General features: G+C 37.9%; 1 protein-coding gene across 1 annotated transcript; it reads right to left on the bottom strand.

Annotated features, from left to right (window-relative positions):
* Positions 1-991: 991 nt before the first annotated feature.
* Positions 992-16,092, bottom strand: LOC122038531 (bifunctional dethiobiotin synthetase/7,8-diamino-pelargonic acid aminotransferase, mitochondrial-like). The gene is made up of 6 exons (XM_042598329.1): positions 15,174-16,092; positions 12,428-12,598; positions 11,466-11,727; positions 11,277-11,360; positions 1,333-1,453; positions 992-1,221 (listed from the first exon to the last, which is right to left on the bottom strand). Exons 1-6 carry the CDS (start codon positions 15,914-15,916, stop codon positions 992-994), a joined length of 1,611 nt encoding a protein of 536 aa, XP_042454263.1. The 5' UTR covers positions 15,917-16,092.
* Between the last annotated feature and the right edge of the window lie 2,395 nt (positions 16,093-18,487).

The raw sequence follows: 18,487 nt of genomic DNA, 5'->3' as shown, positions 1-18,487 counted from the left end.
TTTGTGAAGTCTCTTGGATTGATATCTTTTTATTACTTGATGACTTTTCCGTGCACTGCGGAATTGACAACATACTTTAGGCATCTAGTTATCCCTTTATAGTGCAAAGGCATGTTAATATTAATAATAGTAGAGCAGAAAAATTAAAGCACTATTTTCATAGGCATACCAGCTCAAAGGATGTCAACTGAATTATGCTAATCAACTAGTAAAAAAAAAAGGCAGCCCGGTGCACGAAGCTCCCGCTATGCGGGGTCCCGGAAAATGATTCATTGTACACAGCCTTACCCTGCTTTTTGCAAGAGGCTGTTTCCAGGATTCGAACCCGTGATCTTTTGGTCATAAAGCAACAACTTTACCGTTGCGCCAGAACTTCCTTTCATGCTAATCAACTAGTATCTACATAAAATGCTTAATTATCATTGCATGAGCATAATCTTCTCCAACAAGAATGATAAAGAGAGAGAGAGAGAGAGAGAGAGATTTCACCATAATTTCTAATAGAATCTAAAATTCAGTCCTGACTTAACTTTAAGCAGCTCTGGAAGAACAAAAGTATACCAGAATTCTAATCAATTATTTTTCAAACAGAAATAATCCCTTAATGAACATTTCCTGTATAAGAAAAATTCTCTTCATGAGAACTGGTTCAAATAAAATAAGATGAGAATTCTAATGGATTATTTTTCAGAAAGAATAATTCCTTAATGGACACTTCAAATAAGAAGATATCTCTTCATCAAGTTCTGCTAGTACGGGATCCCAGGAAAGATTGAACCACATTGGGTTGTACACGACTCAAACCCGTGTTTATCTTTGAGACAACACATGCAACTAACTGCCAAAGTAATAATTTATTACAGCTAACAAAATTATGAAACTCTCAGAACAATAATGCACTGTGACAAAACAGTAGTATATACCATAAAATTTCACATCAAATATTTTTTTGAATAATATCAACTACATATTATCCATTACTATTCCCTTCCTAAGAAAAAGCATTCATCATTAATAAGATTAGCAAGAATGAAATGAACAAGGAGAATGGACACAAAACTGGGAAATCTACCTTGAGGTCTACACATCCTTCTAGTGAACTAATCTTGTGAAAATCTGCATTGATGCAATGGTCCAACATGTATTTGCGAAAAGCCATCTTCAGAGCAATTTCAACTGCTGTAGATCCATTGTCAGAAAAGTAAGTTCGAGATGCCCATCCTGTAAAATAAAAGACAAAATGGAAAGTGTGAATTATATCATTCTTGAACATCCATGCTTTCAATAATAAATTTATTTGGCAACTTAGGAAACTAAGAAGTAATATCAAACCTTTTCCAACCCCATCAAGTAAAAGCTCAGCACATTGCAACGCAGGTTCATACACATTCTCCGGAAACATTACATGCCCATACCTTGCAGCAGAATATCCAATGTCTTTGGCAAGTTCAATCTGAAACCACCTAGCCAACAAAAAATGCTTATCCAAAAGAAACAAGTGTTACAGTAGTTTTTATGACTAGGAGATTTGAAATTCACATATTTAGCAAATGGAGCAGCATGCACATTAAATCTAAACACCAAGCATTGCAATCAATTTTGAAAATGAAATGAACTGAGCAGTGTGGGTGTCCGTCGGTAAAATGGACTATTAGAATTAAAGCAATCAGATAATAATTCTGTATATTATCCAAATATTCATGTTTTTCATCTTGAAGCTTCACAATTATCTCAGGTGATTAAGATTTTGACAATCTAAATTTTGGGGGTATAAAATAGCAAGCTATCAGTGGTATCAAGATTGAAAGTTTCATCCTGAACCAGGGTTTCAATCTTCGGTTGGAATGTATCAGTAACAGTGCCATTTTACCAGTGCTGAGCCAACCTTTCAATTTTCAATTAGAACAAATCACTAACAATGTCATTTTACCAGTGTTACCAATTGCCACAGATGAGGAAGGTTCAACTAGGAAGGTGTAGAGCAGCAGGCAAAGAAGGAGAGAGAGGAGAAGGGATCTGAAAAGGCGAGGAAGAGGGAGGGTGACCACGACAAGAGGTTTAGATATTCAAAATCCATCAGTGATCTTTCTTCCTAGCTATCTGCCCTGCCTCAGAAGCTTTCTGCCCAAGTCTCCATCTGCAACAGAAGCTTTCTACCCTAGCCTCCTCTCTTCTGTATCACAGCTCACAAAGCTCTAGAAGAATCCTCACCTTCTCCCTCGCCCTCATTTGCCCAAGCCTGCATTGGGTGAATCAAGTTGATCTGCATGTTAAGCTGCAGATGAAACAATAAGTTTTGTTTGTGTGGATCGACATGAAATGAGATTTAAAATGTTGGGTGGGATATCTGGTTAAAAAAATACATGCACAACAATTTTGCAAGGCCATATTTGAATGGATTATTTTTAAACTTCTCCAGATGTGAGAAGAACCAACAACTAAAAACATATTTCACATGGGAAAAGGAATATGGTAACTGTTGAATACTTTCGAAGATTCTCTTGATTGCAGGGATTATGATTGATTTGGATTCCCTTGATTATTGGGATTGAGATTGATCTTGATTGCATTCCCTTGACTATAGGGATTGAGATTGATTTTTCTTTTCTCTCCTTGTATATATAAATACCTACATATAAACATATTAATATAACATAGAGAGATTTTCTCTTCTCCACATGGTATCAGAGTGAGGTTGAAAGGCAAACCCTTTTTTTTTCTTTCTGCACCGCCGAGATCCTTTCGCCGCCTCTTCGCACCATATCACAGTCCCTCTTTGACAACCGCTCGACGCTACCTCCCTCCTCTCCTCTTCGCGAACTGACGCTGGCATTTTCCTATGTCATGGCACGTCCTCTCCAACAGTCCAACGACGGAGAGAGGCTCGGGAGATCAGTAATTTGGCGACGACAGGGATTATTCTTCCTGCAGTTCCACTGTCCTCACCTATCTTCTTGCATCGCTTGAGCCTTTCTTCGTCGTGTGCCCTCTTTCACCGAGCTGATCAATGGCTTTCTCAGACACTCCAAATCCGGATATTTCAATATTTACCAACCACATCCCTGCACCACTCTCTTCCGAGCAGTTGGATGGTAAGAACTATTCTTCTCGGGCCTCTCAGACTGAGCTTTGGCTTTATTGGACAGGGTTATGAGACACATCTCACTCACACTGAAAAAGATGTCCAAGTCGCTGATTATCTTATATGGAAAAAGGTTGTTCTGTTGCATTATCTGAGTCACCATCCATTCATCTCTTAGGGATGTCTTCCACACTGACAAAACATGTAACTCTGTTTGGACACAGACTCAACAACTCTTTACAAACACCTCTCGGCTACTCTATCAGGTTTGAGAAGATCTCATGACCATCCTCAGTGCCCATCAGGTTAAGGATTCAATGTCTACCTATCTAAGTTCAATCTCTAGTTTTCTTTGTAACTTCAATGAACTACTTCCACCTGCGGTCACTCCTGTTGCGGAGCTTAAAAATAGGAAGAAATTTTTTATGTCTCTGGCTTTATATGGTCTGCCCACAGATTATTCTCATGTTTGCGATCAGATCCTGGATAGCCTCACAGAAGCTACCATGGATAATACCTGGACAACTATCCTACGTGTCCCTGCCAAAGTCTTGACGTTACCTCCTTCCGTTCCTGTTGACTCGTCAGCTTTGGTCTCTCGAAACAAAAACAAATCTCCACCTCGTAAGATTGGCAGAGGACCTCTAGGTTCAGTCTCTAGTCTTTTTTGTAATTTCAATGAACTACTTCCACCTGCGGCGACTCCTGTTGCAGAGCTTAGAAATAGGAAGAAATTTTTTGTCACTGGCTTTATATGGTCTGCCCACATATTATTCTCATGTTCGCGATCAGATCTGGGCAGCCCCACAGAAGCTACCATGGACAATACCTAGACAACTCTCCTCCGTGTCCCTGCCAAAGTCTTGACGTTGCCTCCTTCCGCTCTTGTTGACTCGTCAGCTTTGGTCTCTCGAAACAAAAACAGACCTCCACCTCGTAAGATTGGCAGAGGACGTCCTTGGTATGATCATTGCCACCGACCCGGACACACGATTGATAAGTGTTGGAGTCTCCATGGTCGACCTCCTCGCGTTGCTCGGATCGCTTAGAGTTCTGTCACTTCTTCAACTTCCACTACACAATTGCCACCGGATCTGACCCCACCGCCTTCCTATGATGACTTTCTGAGATGGTATGAGGATCGACATGCTTCAGATTCCAATGTTGCTATCACACAGGCTGGTAATTCCTTTGCTGGCATATCTCCCTCTTTGGGCCCTTGGGTTCTTGACTTGGAGCCACCGAAAATATCACTAGTAATAAATCCCTTTTTTTCTTTTCTCTCTACTTCCGATTATTTACCCATTTTACCATAGCCAATGGTTTCCAAACTCAGTCCGGGTGTTGGTATTGTTCATCCTTCCCTGTCTCTTTCTATCCATAATGTTCTTTATGTCCTCGGAGCTCCCTTTAATTTATTGTTCATAAGCCAACTTACTCGGGCCTTTTGATTGTGTCATCTCTTTTACTAAAACTTTTGTTTCCTTACAGGGCCGGATTACAAGGAGGATGATTGGCTTCGGATGTGAGTCTCATGGCCTATACGGGGTTCAACAGCCCTCTCTTGTTGGTTCGGCGGCGACATCTCACTTCTTATTCATGCTGGGACATCCAGGTTTAGATAAGTTGAAACAATTACGTCCTACTTTTTCACTTAGAGTGTTTGTCTTGTGAGTCGTGTCAATTAGGAACGCATGTTTGTAGTTCTTTTTCTCCTGGGCTACGTCCCCTTTTGCTTTGGTTCATTTTGATGTTTGGGGCCCGAATCATATTTCTTCTACATTGGGATCACGATATTTTGTTTTTTTTATAGACAATTTTTCCCTTTGTACTTGGTTATATCTGATGAAGGATCGTTCAGAATTATTTCCTAATTTTCAATCTTTTTTTTCCATGAAATCAAAACTCAATTTAGTATTTCTCTTCGAACTTTACAAAGTAATAATGCATGTGAGTATCTATCTACTTAGTTTCGTACATTCTTGGCATCTCACGGTGTGTTGCATTGCACGTCTTGCCCTCATACCCCTCAACAGAATGGGGTTGCAGAACGTAAGAATCGTCATCTCCTCGAGACCACCCGGACTCTTCTTCTCCACTCTCACGTTCCTCATCAGTTTTGGGGTGATGATGTACTTACTGCGTGTTATCTCATCAATCGCATGTCTTCCTCAACTCTCCAGGGTAAAATACCTCATAATGTAATTTATGCTTATCAGTCTCTTCATCCTTTACCACCTAGGGTCTTTGGTTCTATATGTCTTGTTCATGCTCTTGATCCTGGCATTGACAAACTCTCTCCGATCTCATAAGTGTGTCTTCCTTAGATACCCTCGGTCTCAGAAAGGGTATAAGTGTTATTCCCCTACTCTCCGTCGGTACTTTATCGTGTTGATGTCACGTTCTTTATTAAGTTCCCTTTTTTGGGCCTCACGCATCTCCATCCGAGTTCTCTCCTCCGCCTACACCCGTGACTGTCTTTTATCCTCCGGGGGAGTCTCTATCACCTCCAACCCCATCTCCTCCTTTGCAGGTTTATCGGCGTCGTCCTCACCCTGCTTTGTCGTCGCCCATCACTGACATTGCCATAGACACATCTTTGGAGCCGAGTCCTTTGCCTCTTCCTCCGGTCCCGTCCCTTAAGTCTGATATTCCCATTGCACTTCGGAAAGGTATGTGTTTCACTTGGAATCCTTCTCCTCATTATATTTCCTTGAGTTATTATCGTCTTTCTCCTTCCTACTTTTCTTATCTTTCTTCCTTGTCGTTTGTCTCTCTTCCAAATACTCCAGGTGATGTCTTTGCCCATTCAGGATGGAAACAGGCTATGCTCAATGAAATGTGTGCCTTGCAACTCAGTAAGACTTGGGACCTCGTTCCTCTACCCCTTGGGAAGTCAGTTGTTGGTTGTCATGGGTGTATACGGTGAAAATTGGTCCAGACGCACGGTTGACCGGCTTAAGGCTCGCCCATCGCTAAAGCCTATACTCGGATCTTGAATTGGAATATAGGGACACTTTTTCTCCTGTGGGACTTGGGACCTCATTCCTCTACCACCTGGGAAGTCAGTTGTTGGTTGTCGATGGGTGTATATGGTGAAAGTTGGTCCAGACGGCACAGTTGACCGGCTTAATGCTCGCCTTATCTCTAAAAGCTATACTCAGATCCTCGGATTGGATTATAGGGACACTTTTTCTCCTGTTGCCAAGATGTCTTTTGTGCGCCTTTTCCTGTCCATTGCTGCGATTCAACATTGGTCTTTTTATCAGTTGGGCATCAAAAATGCATTCTTACATGGTGACCTGCTCGAGGAGGCCTACATAGAGCAACCTCCGTGTTTTGTTGCTCGGGAGGAGTTCTGGTCTTGTATGTTGCCTGCGAAAATCTTTATATGGCATCAAGCAGTCACCCAGGGCATGGTTCAATAGATTTAGTACTGTAATTCAACAATTTGGCATAACTCGGAGTGAGGCTGACCATTCTGTTTTTTATCGCTACTCATCTACTGGTTGCATCTATTTGGTGGTTTATGTTGATGATATCGTCATCACAGGTAGTGATCATCTCGGGATTTCACAAATAAAACAGTATCTTTTCAAACATTTCCAGACAAAGGATCTCTGCACACTCAAATATTTCTTGGGGATAGAAGTAACACAGTCTAAAGACGGGATCATCATATCCCAAAGGAAAAAACAATAATGTTAAACTCAAAGATAGTCAACAATTTCATGGATCCTAATGTCAAGCTCCTGCCAAATCGAGGAAGTCTCTTCCAAATCCTGAACGGTACAAACGATTAGTAGGGAAACACTGATATCTCGTTTACAGTAAGTGCAGTAAGTCAGTTTCTGAACTCTCCATGCAAGGAACATTAAGATGTTGTAACTCGCATTATTCGATATATCAGAGGCGTGCCAGGATAGGATCTTTTGTATGAAGACAAAGGACATACTCGAGTTGTAAGATATTCTCATGCAGATTGGGCAGGATCTCCCACTGATAGAAGATCCACTTCTGGATTTTGTATATTTGTCGGAAATAACCTTATTTTTTGGAAAAGTAAAAAGCATAATGTTGTGACAAGATCCAATGTAGAGGCAGAATATCAAACTATGATCATAGTCAATCAAGAGCTTATATGGCTAAAACAGTTGCTTCAGGAACTAAGGTTTGAAGAATTTACACAAGTATCACTTATATGTGACAACCAGGTCGCCATGCATATCGCCTCAAACCCAATTTTTCATGAGAGGACAAAGCATATTGAGGTTGACAATCACTTTGTCAGAGAGAGTCATATCTGGAAAAATATCTACTAGCTTTGTCAATTCACATGATCAACTAGCAGATATATTTACTAAGTACAGAGAGGTCCCCGAATTGACTACATATGTAACAAGTTTGGTGCATATGTTCTATATTCTCCAGCTTGAGGGAGAGTGTTGAATACTTCCAAAGATTCCCTTAATTGTACGGATTATAATTGATTTGGATTCCCTTGATTATTGGAATTAAGATTGATCTTGATTGTATTACTATAGGGATTGAGGTTGATTTTTCTGTTCTCTCTTTGTGTATATAAATACCTACATGTAAACATATTAATATAAGATAGAGAGATTTTCTCTTCTCCATAGTAACTTTCTTTGCTTACACAACGAGGACAGGTAGAGGAAAAAAGAGAGAAAAGAATGTTTATTTGAGTCCTAATTTTTACTTTTCTTGCTTATGACTTCAAGTAGCGGTGGAAATTTTTGTTATCTCCTTTTAATCGTGTTATAAGCAGATTATTTCATTGATGCTAATATAACTATATGAAATTGCATAAAACTAATTAAAAGTTTTTAATATAAATTATTTTAATAATTAAATATTTTTAAGAAACAATTTTTATGGTCTAAGATTAATTAGATTGTATAAAGAATTAACTTATATGTTATAAAAATAAAGTTATTAAAAATTAATTTACAACTGGTTAATTCATGTCCATGGTGTGTGCTTTTGAATTTCCTCACTATTAATTGTGTTTGGGGTTGAATCCCACCATTATCTAAATGATTACGCGTATGCTAAATCAGGAATGATAATCCTTCCTAACCTTATTTCTACACGGCAGAACTCCTTTAGAAGTGCATGAACTTAATTAAATTGATCCAGTAGACATAGAAGACCAGTGTTGTAGAATCTCCAAAAATTAGAATAGATCACTGAGTAATGATAAAATGCTTCTTTAATAAGGCTGATGTTAGACATGGCTGGTGTCAATCAAAGGTTTCATTTCGGGGATGTGTGAATTAAACTTTCCTGAAGATGAACGGATTTCAGCATAAACCTTGTCATATTGGTCATTACATAACCTGATGGGATAGAGCTTCAGCAAGAAAAGTTGTTATTGTGGTGATCAATAATTCTCCAAAACAAGCATATTAATCTTTCTTTTTTACTATTTTAGTGAATAGAGAAAACTCACAGCAACTTATATACTTGAGGTGCACCAAAGAGCTCATGAGGTGTTAGATTTTTCCTCCTACCCTTCATTATTCATAGTTGACATAATTTTAACCAAAATTGAGTGTTTTATCTGAAAGAGAAGAGTACCAAACCCACAATACATAACTAACAATTTCAATTAACTGATAACTCTAACAACCAAAACCAAATGCTAACATCCTTTCTCGAGGTATAGTATTAAAATATTACATTACCCAGCCTGTTACGTAGATTAGAAACAAAAAAACTCACAAAAAGAGAAAGATAAAAATGACAAAGACACAGGACATAAACAAAAACATGACACTAGTCTAGAGACATGAAGATACAAGGAGGGGTTTTGGAAAAAAAAAATTAATCTAATTAGGAACATGCAAGGGGGTGCAAAGGTACTTTTTAATCTAGAGTTATTGATGTATAAGAAATCCTCATACTCATTAATTTTCTCATACACTTTGATTCTTGGTCCTGCACCTGCATCCCAAATTTGAACCTCTTTCTATCACACACATGTTCAATACTCATACTTGCTTGGGTCCGAGTGATGTAGACAAAAACATCCAATGTGGAGGTAAACTTAAAACACATATAACTAACAACTCCAATAAATCAATAATAATAGAGTTAATTTGGAACTAAGAGTCAGTTTGGAGTTCATATTCTGCTCTAAAACTAGTATCTATAAGTGATGTCCACCCATAGGTAGATGACCATTTGAGATATTTGACAAATTTTTCTTTCAAATAAGTGATTGAACAACTCCCATGTGGAGTGAAGTAAATTATCTATATTATATATACCTATCCATGTTTAGCTTCCTTAATGTTTACTATCTATACTTTAACCACTTAGATGTAATGCCTTTACTTATAATTTGTTATCAGATTCCAAATAATTGTACATGAGTAACCTAAATCTCAGTTTCATGATGGAATCTTGATACGTGTCTTTGTTATATTTTCCTGAACATCGTTCAGGTTCACGCAGGTATCCTCAGCAAGCGTAAATGCTCAAGGGACAATGACAGAAAGCACTCCAACAAAAATAAAGAAGGAAGAGAACGATCTCCAAGGTAAGAGAAAAAGAAATGTCAGCTTTCCAAGCTGAGAGGGAAGGGGAAGGATAGCAGGAAGACCTTCTCCAAGATAAGAGCAAGAACAATAGAACTTCGAACCAAGAGAAAAGATGAAGACCTTACTTTCAAGGTAACAAAAATATTAAATGCCTTAGCCTCTGAGCTAAAGAAGAAGAGGAAGAATATCCTTGGTAAGAAAAAGACCTTCTGAGATAAGACTATTCCACAAGTAAAACCTATTGAGATGAGAGCACTTGGAAAGCACATTCTAGATCCCTAAGTTTTAAAATTTTATATCTGAGGTTGATTGAGCATTGAAGCTACCTGCGTTGGCAATTCCAAGCACCATTTTGTTTTGCAGGACAGAAATTTTTTACTCCAACAATAATGACTCTGATATTAATCAACTCCATCTAATCCACATTAAAAGGCAAAACCTCAAACCACCGGACAGAAATCTTGGCATCATGAATAGTGTTGTAGAATTTATAGTTTAGTTTTATAAGTTGTGGTGTTATTCTTGGGCAAAAATCAAAAGAGCGCCCCTTATTTTTGTTATTGTCAAAAGAGTGCCCCAGTTTGAAAAATTATTAAAACAACAAAGTTATATCAAAATATCCTTTCAAAAAGTGCGCCCCAAAAAATACCATTTGTTTTAGCATTGTTATAGTAGCCTTGGCCAAAACTGTTATAACGTAAAGCACTATTATATCAAAGTATCCTTTTTGAACTTGGTCAAAATTGCTCCAATTTTGTCAGAATTACTCTAACTTAGTCAAATTCACTTCAATAATATTATAGCACTTTTGGCTAAAGCTGCAATTTTGGTCAAATTGCTTTATGTTGTAACAGTCTACTACACGTTATAATACTTTTGAACAAAGCCACCAAAATAATGCTAGAATAAGAATATTTTCATAATGAAAATATAATGGGATGTTTACACTGACCCAAGCACCTTTTACAGTCATCCCCAAGTTATGTGAAGGGAGATAAATCACAAGGTTAGCTTATAGCTAATCGCCAAGTGGCTAGAGAGTAGGAGGGGTTTTTTTTCCGAGGACATGTGCCCGTCAGGAATTGATAGCAAGAGATATAATGGGATGTTGTTTTCAAACTGGGGTGCCCTTTTGATGTTAATGAAAATAAAGGGCACCCTTTTGATTTTTGCCCATTATTCTTTCACCCATGCTAGTAGATTTAGTTCCAAACAAGACATAGGAGACATATTGTATAGCCACTAAAAGTTTTCAGCAATTTAGTTTTGACATTCAGTGAAATAATTATCTATATTCTGCTTGTTCTAAGCTAAGAATATCTGCAAATCAGCTTCATACACTAACTGACCTAAGAGATATAGATAAAAATAAAAACATAATAAAATTTGAAGATTTTCCAAAACAAATGAACAAAATTTGGAATTACTTCAGATGTTTAACTCAAAAGGAGTCTTAAATAATCAATAAAATCATAATTAAGAAGCAGTTTCAAGTTCAAGGAACATATTACTTCATTGCCTTTCTGCATGTAACTAAATCATGAAAAGAGTATAATAGGCCAGAAAAATATTAGTAGGTCAACTTTTACAGTGTCGCATGAGGAGCAAGAAAATGTTGTATTACTGACTTGCAAATTAGAATCAGGCCCTTGAGTCCACCAACTTGCACATGCATCAAACTGTGGAATGATCATCTCTTGATCATTCCAAACCTAGACAAGCAACAGAGAAAAGTGCAACGTCGATCATAAAACATGCATCATTTAGATGTTTGAAAAAAGAAGTATTAGTCTATCATAACAGAGAAGTAGACAGACCTTGTGTATAGCAAAATTCTCACCACAGCGTGAGTCAATGACAGTAATAGTCTCTTCAGGAACCAGTTTGTGTTGTGTGAATGGCCACCAGAAAAGGTTGCCTGCCTTTCTTGGCATATCATGCAATCTTTGAATTCTTTTTAAATGAGCAGACACCAAGACTTCCTGAAGGGAACTGAAAACCTTTCCAGATTCATAAAACCAATCCAGCAAGTCGTTTATTGGATCTTGAGGAATTGGTGGCAGCATAAGCACAGGTAGCCTTCATTAAGACAGAAGGGCATATTACATTGATCTATAAAATATACGTGTAGGAATATAAGTGAACAAAGAACAACAAAAAAGATTCTACATATGTGGTAATCATATGCAGAAAGCACTTGATAGTAGAGAAGTTTGATACTAGTTCATCCTAATATGTTAATTTCCAATTCATGAGCGAATGTCCATGTTAATTTCCTAGATTATATCCTGTTGATAAAGATAACATTTAATAGAGTTGACTTCTTGCATCCCAAGAGGTAGAATAATCCAGGATTCATGCAGAAGAATTACTGAGTTATGAATTGACATTGCAAGTCAAAACAAAAATTTTAACATAGATTTATCCAACCCTTTTAGATTTGTGATACAGAATGATGGTTAGGATTATTGTTATTTCGAAGTTTGATGAATTGAATTTTCCTTTTCTAAATTTTTTTGTTTTCAATATTCCGTTTCCAGAAAGAAAAAAATTGAAAATTGAAATTAAAGTTTAAAACACACATTTGTCATCGACTTTCATTTTGACAATTTTACACAAAAGATGATTGATATTTCCAATATATGAGAAAAAAATATGAAAAATGTTGGGACTTGGGAGATTTAAAAAAAACAAAATTGACAACAGAGGAGACTGGATGTTCCATAATGAAACAAAGTCTAAAAGTTCACTGCATAAATTATGTATAGCATATCATTACCTATTTCGTAGGTATGACTGTAGGCGCACTTCATTAGAAAAGCCATGATCCTCCAAAATAATAGCTGCAACATCATATCCTCTAAGAGTCAGACACTCATATGCAGCTATAGTTCCAGAAATTCCACCCAAACGACCATCTCCAACCAGAATGGAAGGAAATCTGAAAGGCCTGATCCACGTTCCAGGTATAAGAAAAAAATGAGCTCATGTAATCATCACAAAAGTGTTAGAACTCTGACAAATTATTTACAAGAAGCAACATCAACACAATCACTCCAAAATTATAGCACAAACTATGTCATAGGACAACTGATGACCAAATTCATAAAGGGTTCAAAGAATGTTCAACGGAGGGTTATAAAGAATTAGTTTTAACTATCAGCAACATTGCTCTCTGCAAGAAAACAGGACTTTTAAGTTCAAAATAGAAATAAATGACAACTTCCTCTTTTCCATTTTGCCAAATTATTGCTTCCTTCAGGTAGGAGCACAGTTTCTAAATCACATATTTAGCAACCTTTTAGCAGATAAAATGCTACCATTGATAGCACTAAGTCAACTGAAACCCTGAAAATTCCAACATTAGATACCAATGCAAATTGGAACCTACTCAATATAATACCATCTTCTTCACTTATAATTTACAAACAAATCTATTCTAGTAGACAAGAACATTGTCCATTGAACATTTCCTTAAACATATTGCTAAAGGTATTGGATTTATTAGAAACTAAGTGTAATCCATTAAGTGCCACATAAATAATTCTAGGTTTAGGGTTACAATTAAGAGTCCATATGTACCCATGATGTCATGGTTATCTCAAAATAATGCAATACAATCTTCTTCTATTCCCAAATTTTATATGGTACTAGAGTCCCCTTTCTGAATTTAGAGCTCCAAAAAATATTCCCTCTAGTTGCCTCTCTCCTCGTCCACCTATTCACCTCTCTTCTTCAAATTTCTTTTCTCCTCAATAGTTATTTCCACAATCTACATGCCTCCCTAACTGTTGTGATCCAACAGCCACCAGTGCCTTCACAACTCAACCACTGTTATCAGCAGAGTAAATGGTCAACAGCAGCACAAGCGAAACAAAGAACCAGTTTTCCATTGATGACCAACTCGAGTTTTCAATCAAGGAGCATAGGGTCATATGACACTGCTACCAAGAATTTAATTTGCAAGGGTCTATTTAATAACTTGATGGTTTCAATGATGATTGCTGTCAGGCGGAGTAAAAGGTCGATGCTAATGCAAGTGAAATGAAGTGTTGAAGCTAAATGATGCTAATTTTTCTAGTGATTCTCTCACACCAAATAGCAACATATTTGGGGTTCCAAGGATACGTAGCAGATTTCAAGTATCTTTGATGAGCATGCCTTCTCCAATGAAGAAATCCCCAAAACTCTGATAATCTTGAGCATTAATGCAAGCTTTAACTAGCAATTGTATCTCACCTCCATCTAATACCCCTACCCTTGGCAAAGCATGTAGCAAGCACCTTGCAATTTCGCCCAAGAGAATAATGCCCACCCACCAACTAGATACTGGGGTGAAAACTCATTCCTCCATCACTATCATATCTCTGTCATATTTCAACTAGGCCACTTCAAGCACCACAATCATTATTGCTCATGCAACCTCCACTTTAGATTGTTGCTCCTTCATCGTTGGTCATTGCATGTCACCAAAATAGTTGCATGTGGCCTTCTACGAGCCAAGAATAACCCTATGTCTTTCTTCTCTTCTCTAATTTGTTGGCTCTCCCTTTCCAACTCACAGTTTATATGTGTGAAAGACTCTCAATGTTGGTGAATTTGATTGTCTCTTTTCTTTTAGCAATGTAATCTCCTCCTCACTCATCTTCTTTAGGTTGCATTGCAAAAGGAAGTTCTCAGAGATTGTCTTCTTTAAATTCCTCCTCGTGCTTTAGCACTCAAACCCATTCTACCTTAACCTCCACAAGCTACTTACAACACCTTTAGACATTGTATTCACTCCATTTTCTTCCTTTTTCCCCTACTGTGCATTGAAGACCAAAATAAATAAATTGTCATGTACTCATTTTCTACATCCAACAAAGGATCAAGCTATGTTACTCGTCTCCAATGAAGATCTAAGTAGAGAGAATATCTTCTTCTCAATTTTCTATGTCAATTAAAAAGCTTTGCTATCCATCCTCTAAAGACTGTTGAGTTATTTCCTAACTCTCAGTTTATTATGTGTTACTATATGCACCACTTCATGGAGAAGCTGACTTGAGAGATCAATTTCTAAGATTTCTCTTCAACCTTTCCTTTGTATATGTTTCTCTCTTTGTTGATTTGTTGAATTTAGTCAAACACATTGTTGGTTGTATGCTAACCCAAACTTTAACAGAGACCATCTACATGGTCCACTAACACCTTAAATTTTGTCTTACTTGCATGCAAGTAGTATGTTTTTCAGTTTCATCATTGTCGTGTCTAGCTAATTTTTACTTACAAGAGTTTCTCTAGTTTATATAAAAATTGGACTTAGATACTATTTATGTTCCAACTTGAGAATGAGTGTTGAGGGTAGTAGACTTATTAGGTATAAGGTGTAGTAGGTTTGGTCCCACATTAGTATTTAGGATTTATGGCGAATCTATAAATATATCTCATAATAATGAAATGCAATATTCTCCTATTCCCAATTCTAAACATATTGTTCTTTTCATGTGGATACTTCACCAACGGTAATAGCAGGAATAATAGCGTACCTATATAAATCACATTGAAGAGTTCCAGAAGGTCCAGGGCTTGCAACACCTCCAGCGGTCTCAATCACTCGCCAAACTCTCTCCCTACTGCCATCACCTCCCCCTTGCAGTGAAAGCCTCAAACACTTTCCCAGTAGCTTTCTCAAAGAAGAGTCTTCAACCAGCATGCCCTCTCTCTGTACAGCTAGATGCGGCGAAATGGCCTCCTTCCATCCAAACAACGTCTTGCAAACCAACCTAAAATCTCCCTCTTCTAGTTCTTCTTTTCCAATACGCGTCTCCTCGTACGCACAGAGACCTCCTGATCCTGCCTCATCACGTCCCTCGGTCTCCTCCCGTTTATCAAGCCTACCTCCGAGCAACTCCGCAGCAGCAGCGCTCGAAGCGTTCAAAACGTGGTCAGATACGAGAAGGCCAGTTGGGAAGTTGCCGTGAAGTCTGCGGAAGAGGGCGGAGACCTTCCGGCTGACGAACCGGGAGTCGGAGTCCACGGGGAATCCGGTTTGGACGGGCTTCAGGTAGAGAAATGAGGAAGGACCATGGGATGATTGGGAAAGGACGGAGGCCGCAAGGCCGGCGGAGACGAGGGTTTTTCCCACGCCGGTGTTGGAACCCCAGACGACATAAGTAGGGTTCATCAGGTCGATCCCGCCTTCAGGAGAGACGGATCCGTAAAGTCGTGGAAGGAGGAGGTGAAAGGGCCGACGGAGGAGGAGGCCACGAGAGCGGAGAAGGGGCGCCATTGGCGTAGACGGCAGCGGAGAGGGAGGGCGTCACTGAATGGGCGCTTGCCTGCTGGTCTTCAGAATTCCGATGAGACTCCTCAGCAGCCGTTTCCCCTCTCTCTTGAATTCCTTTGTAAAATCTTCGGGAGAACAATTAATCATATTTGTTTGAACTGCTGACCTCTCATGGCATCGCCGATCATTCCGGTTCTAAAATGAACTTTTTTACCACATCAAAATATCATATAAAAATTTACTATTTTTTTCCTTATTAAAAATTCCCCTAATAATTTTTTAAAATTCTACATTATCAATTTTTTAAAATTCTCCTAATCACACATTTTTTTTTTTGAATGGTCACATCTATATTATTAATTTCAGGAAAAAAATAGATTTAAAATTTCATTATTATTCTTAAAATGAAGATGTTAAACCTTACACCTGTTCGAATTTTTTTCATTTAATATTTTTATTTTACAAAACTCCTCGAAGACAGATGGCCCTTACTTCTTATATCTTAATGATCAGACTGTGATGTGTGGTAGAGAGCTCGTTAAATTTGACAAAATAAAATTGGTCAATGCTCTCAGATTTTGTTGTTTTTTTTAAAAGATGTTCTTTTTATGAAAAATCTTAATACTCACTAAATCATCTGCATCAACTCACCCACTTATCTGTCCATTCAAAAAAAAAACATAAAAAATGTGTTAGACCATCGCTCCAACCTAGACGATAGCACCTATGCTTGAAAATTATCACCCCCACATCACTGTCTCTTGGCCAACTTCTTAGCCTTTTGTCATTCTAATCACCATCTGGAGAAGTTTTCTCCCAAACTTTTAAGGGACTTATAGTTTAGGATTTTAGTGTTTTGCTTTGGCACGGTCATTTTTGAGTTGTCACGTGTAAAGCGGACTTGCTCATGGTGAGGTGGGTTGGTCAGTAAAGAATCCAACATCTGGCAAGTCAAGCTGGATGGGTCTGCGTGCCAGCCTGGCAAACTAGGAAATCTATAATCTAACCCAACTCAAATCCAACTCAAAGTGGGTTGTGAGTTATCTGGATCCATCCACGAGTCTAAAAAAAAATAAAAAATATATTGAAAAGGTTGAAAATTTTTAAGTTTAGGTTGTGGATTAGATGAATCAACACAAGTTCCTTGAGTTTCCATTTTAATTTTCAGTTTTAGATCTTTTTTTCTTCTCAACCCATGAGCCACCTGAGCACGCCACGGGCCGGCTCACCTGGACCTGTAACTTATGTGGACTAGACCGTTTAGGCTAGCTTTTAAACAGGTTGATAAAATTTCAACTAAACCCTCTTAATTATTTGGCAAGGCAGGACAGGCCAACTGATGGGCATAGCCACATGCTTTATGTTGGTCCCTTGGCGGCCTGTTAGAGGAGGATGAATAGTCTTGCAATTACAATCAAAATATCTTTCTCTTTCTTTCAACGTTAACTTCGATAATAAAAAATAAATGCAATAACTGAAAGAAATATGAGGCAAAAAGGTTACTTGGTTTGCAATCATAGATGTTGCTAATCCAAGATAAATTAGGGGTGTAAATGAACCAAGCCGCTCGTGAACTATTCGAAGCTCGATTCGATAAAAGCTTGTTTGAGCTCATTTAATGAGGCTCGTTAAGATAAACAAACCAAGCTCAAGCTTCACAATATTCGGCTCGTTAGCTCGTGAACATGTTCATTAAGCTCATAAATCAATTTTTAAATAAAAAATAATAATAGTTTTGATATTGAATTTATAGATTTTACACTCTACTTATGAAAAATATAGACAAATATATTAAATTTATTCATTAGAATAAAATTATAAATTTTAACAAGAATATTATAATTTTTTAAAAATATATAATTTAGTTTTTAATGAATATTTAAATTTATAATTTATATTTATTAAGCTCGTTTAGGCTCGATAAAAGCTCGAATAAGCTCGTGAGCCATGAATATATTCGTTAAATAAAGATCGAGTTCGGCTCGATTACAAACGAGTCAAACTCAAACATCAAAGAGTTTGGCTCGACTCGGCTCGATTACACCCTCAAGATAAATGAAGCTCTTTAAGTTGACTCCTTCGACACAAGTCGGAAGCGGAGGAACATTATATAAGACATTAACAGCTCACGAACAATAAAGAACAAGAAAGAATTCGAGTACAATTAAAGTATTGTTAAACTAAGTGAACTAGGGCTCTATTTATAGTCCGCTGGTCAAATATATCCTTTGTTGATGTGGTCAACTTTAACCGCCTGGATGGTAATCCGGATGCCTCCAGTGTGGCAAATTCTATCTCTACACAACGACTTTGCAACAACGCTAGAATAAGGTTTTATCCACTTCCGAGAAACTGGACTAATCTAGGCGCCTAGAACGTTGTTGACATGGACCCAAAAGTGATCCACGCTGCAACAGATCGAAATTGGCGCCTCATTAGTGCTAGGGTGGTTTGAGCCCCTAGACTAGATGGTCTAAGTGCCCGAACGATCTAGGCGTCCGGACTAGTTGGTCCAAGCACCCAGATGGTCCGAGCACCTGGACTAGTTGGTCTGAGCGCCCGGATCAATCAACC

Source organism: Zingiber officinale, chromosome 1B (genome assembly GCF_018446385.1).
Source record: "Zingiber officinale cultivar Zhangliang chromosome 1B, Zo_v1.1, whole genome shotgun sequence".
In the NCBI taxonomy this organism is placed as follows: domain Eukaryota; kingdom Viridiplantae; phylum Streptophyta; class Magnoliopsida; order Zingiberales; family Zingiberaceae; genus Zingiber; species Zingiber officinale.
The sequence above is the reverse complement of the archived record's forward strand: the minus strand, read 5'-3'. Positions and strand labels throughout refer to the sequence as shown.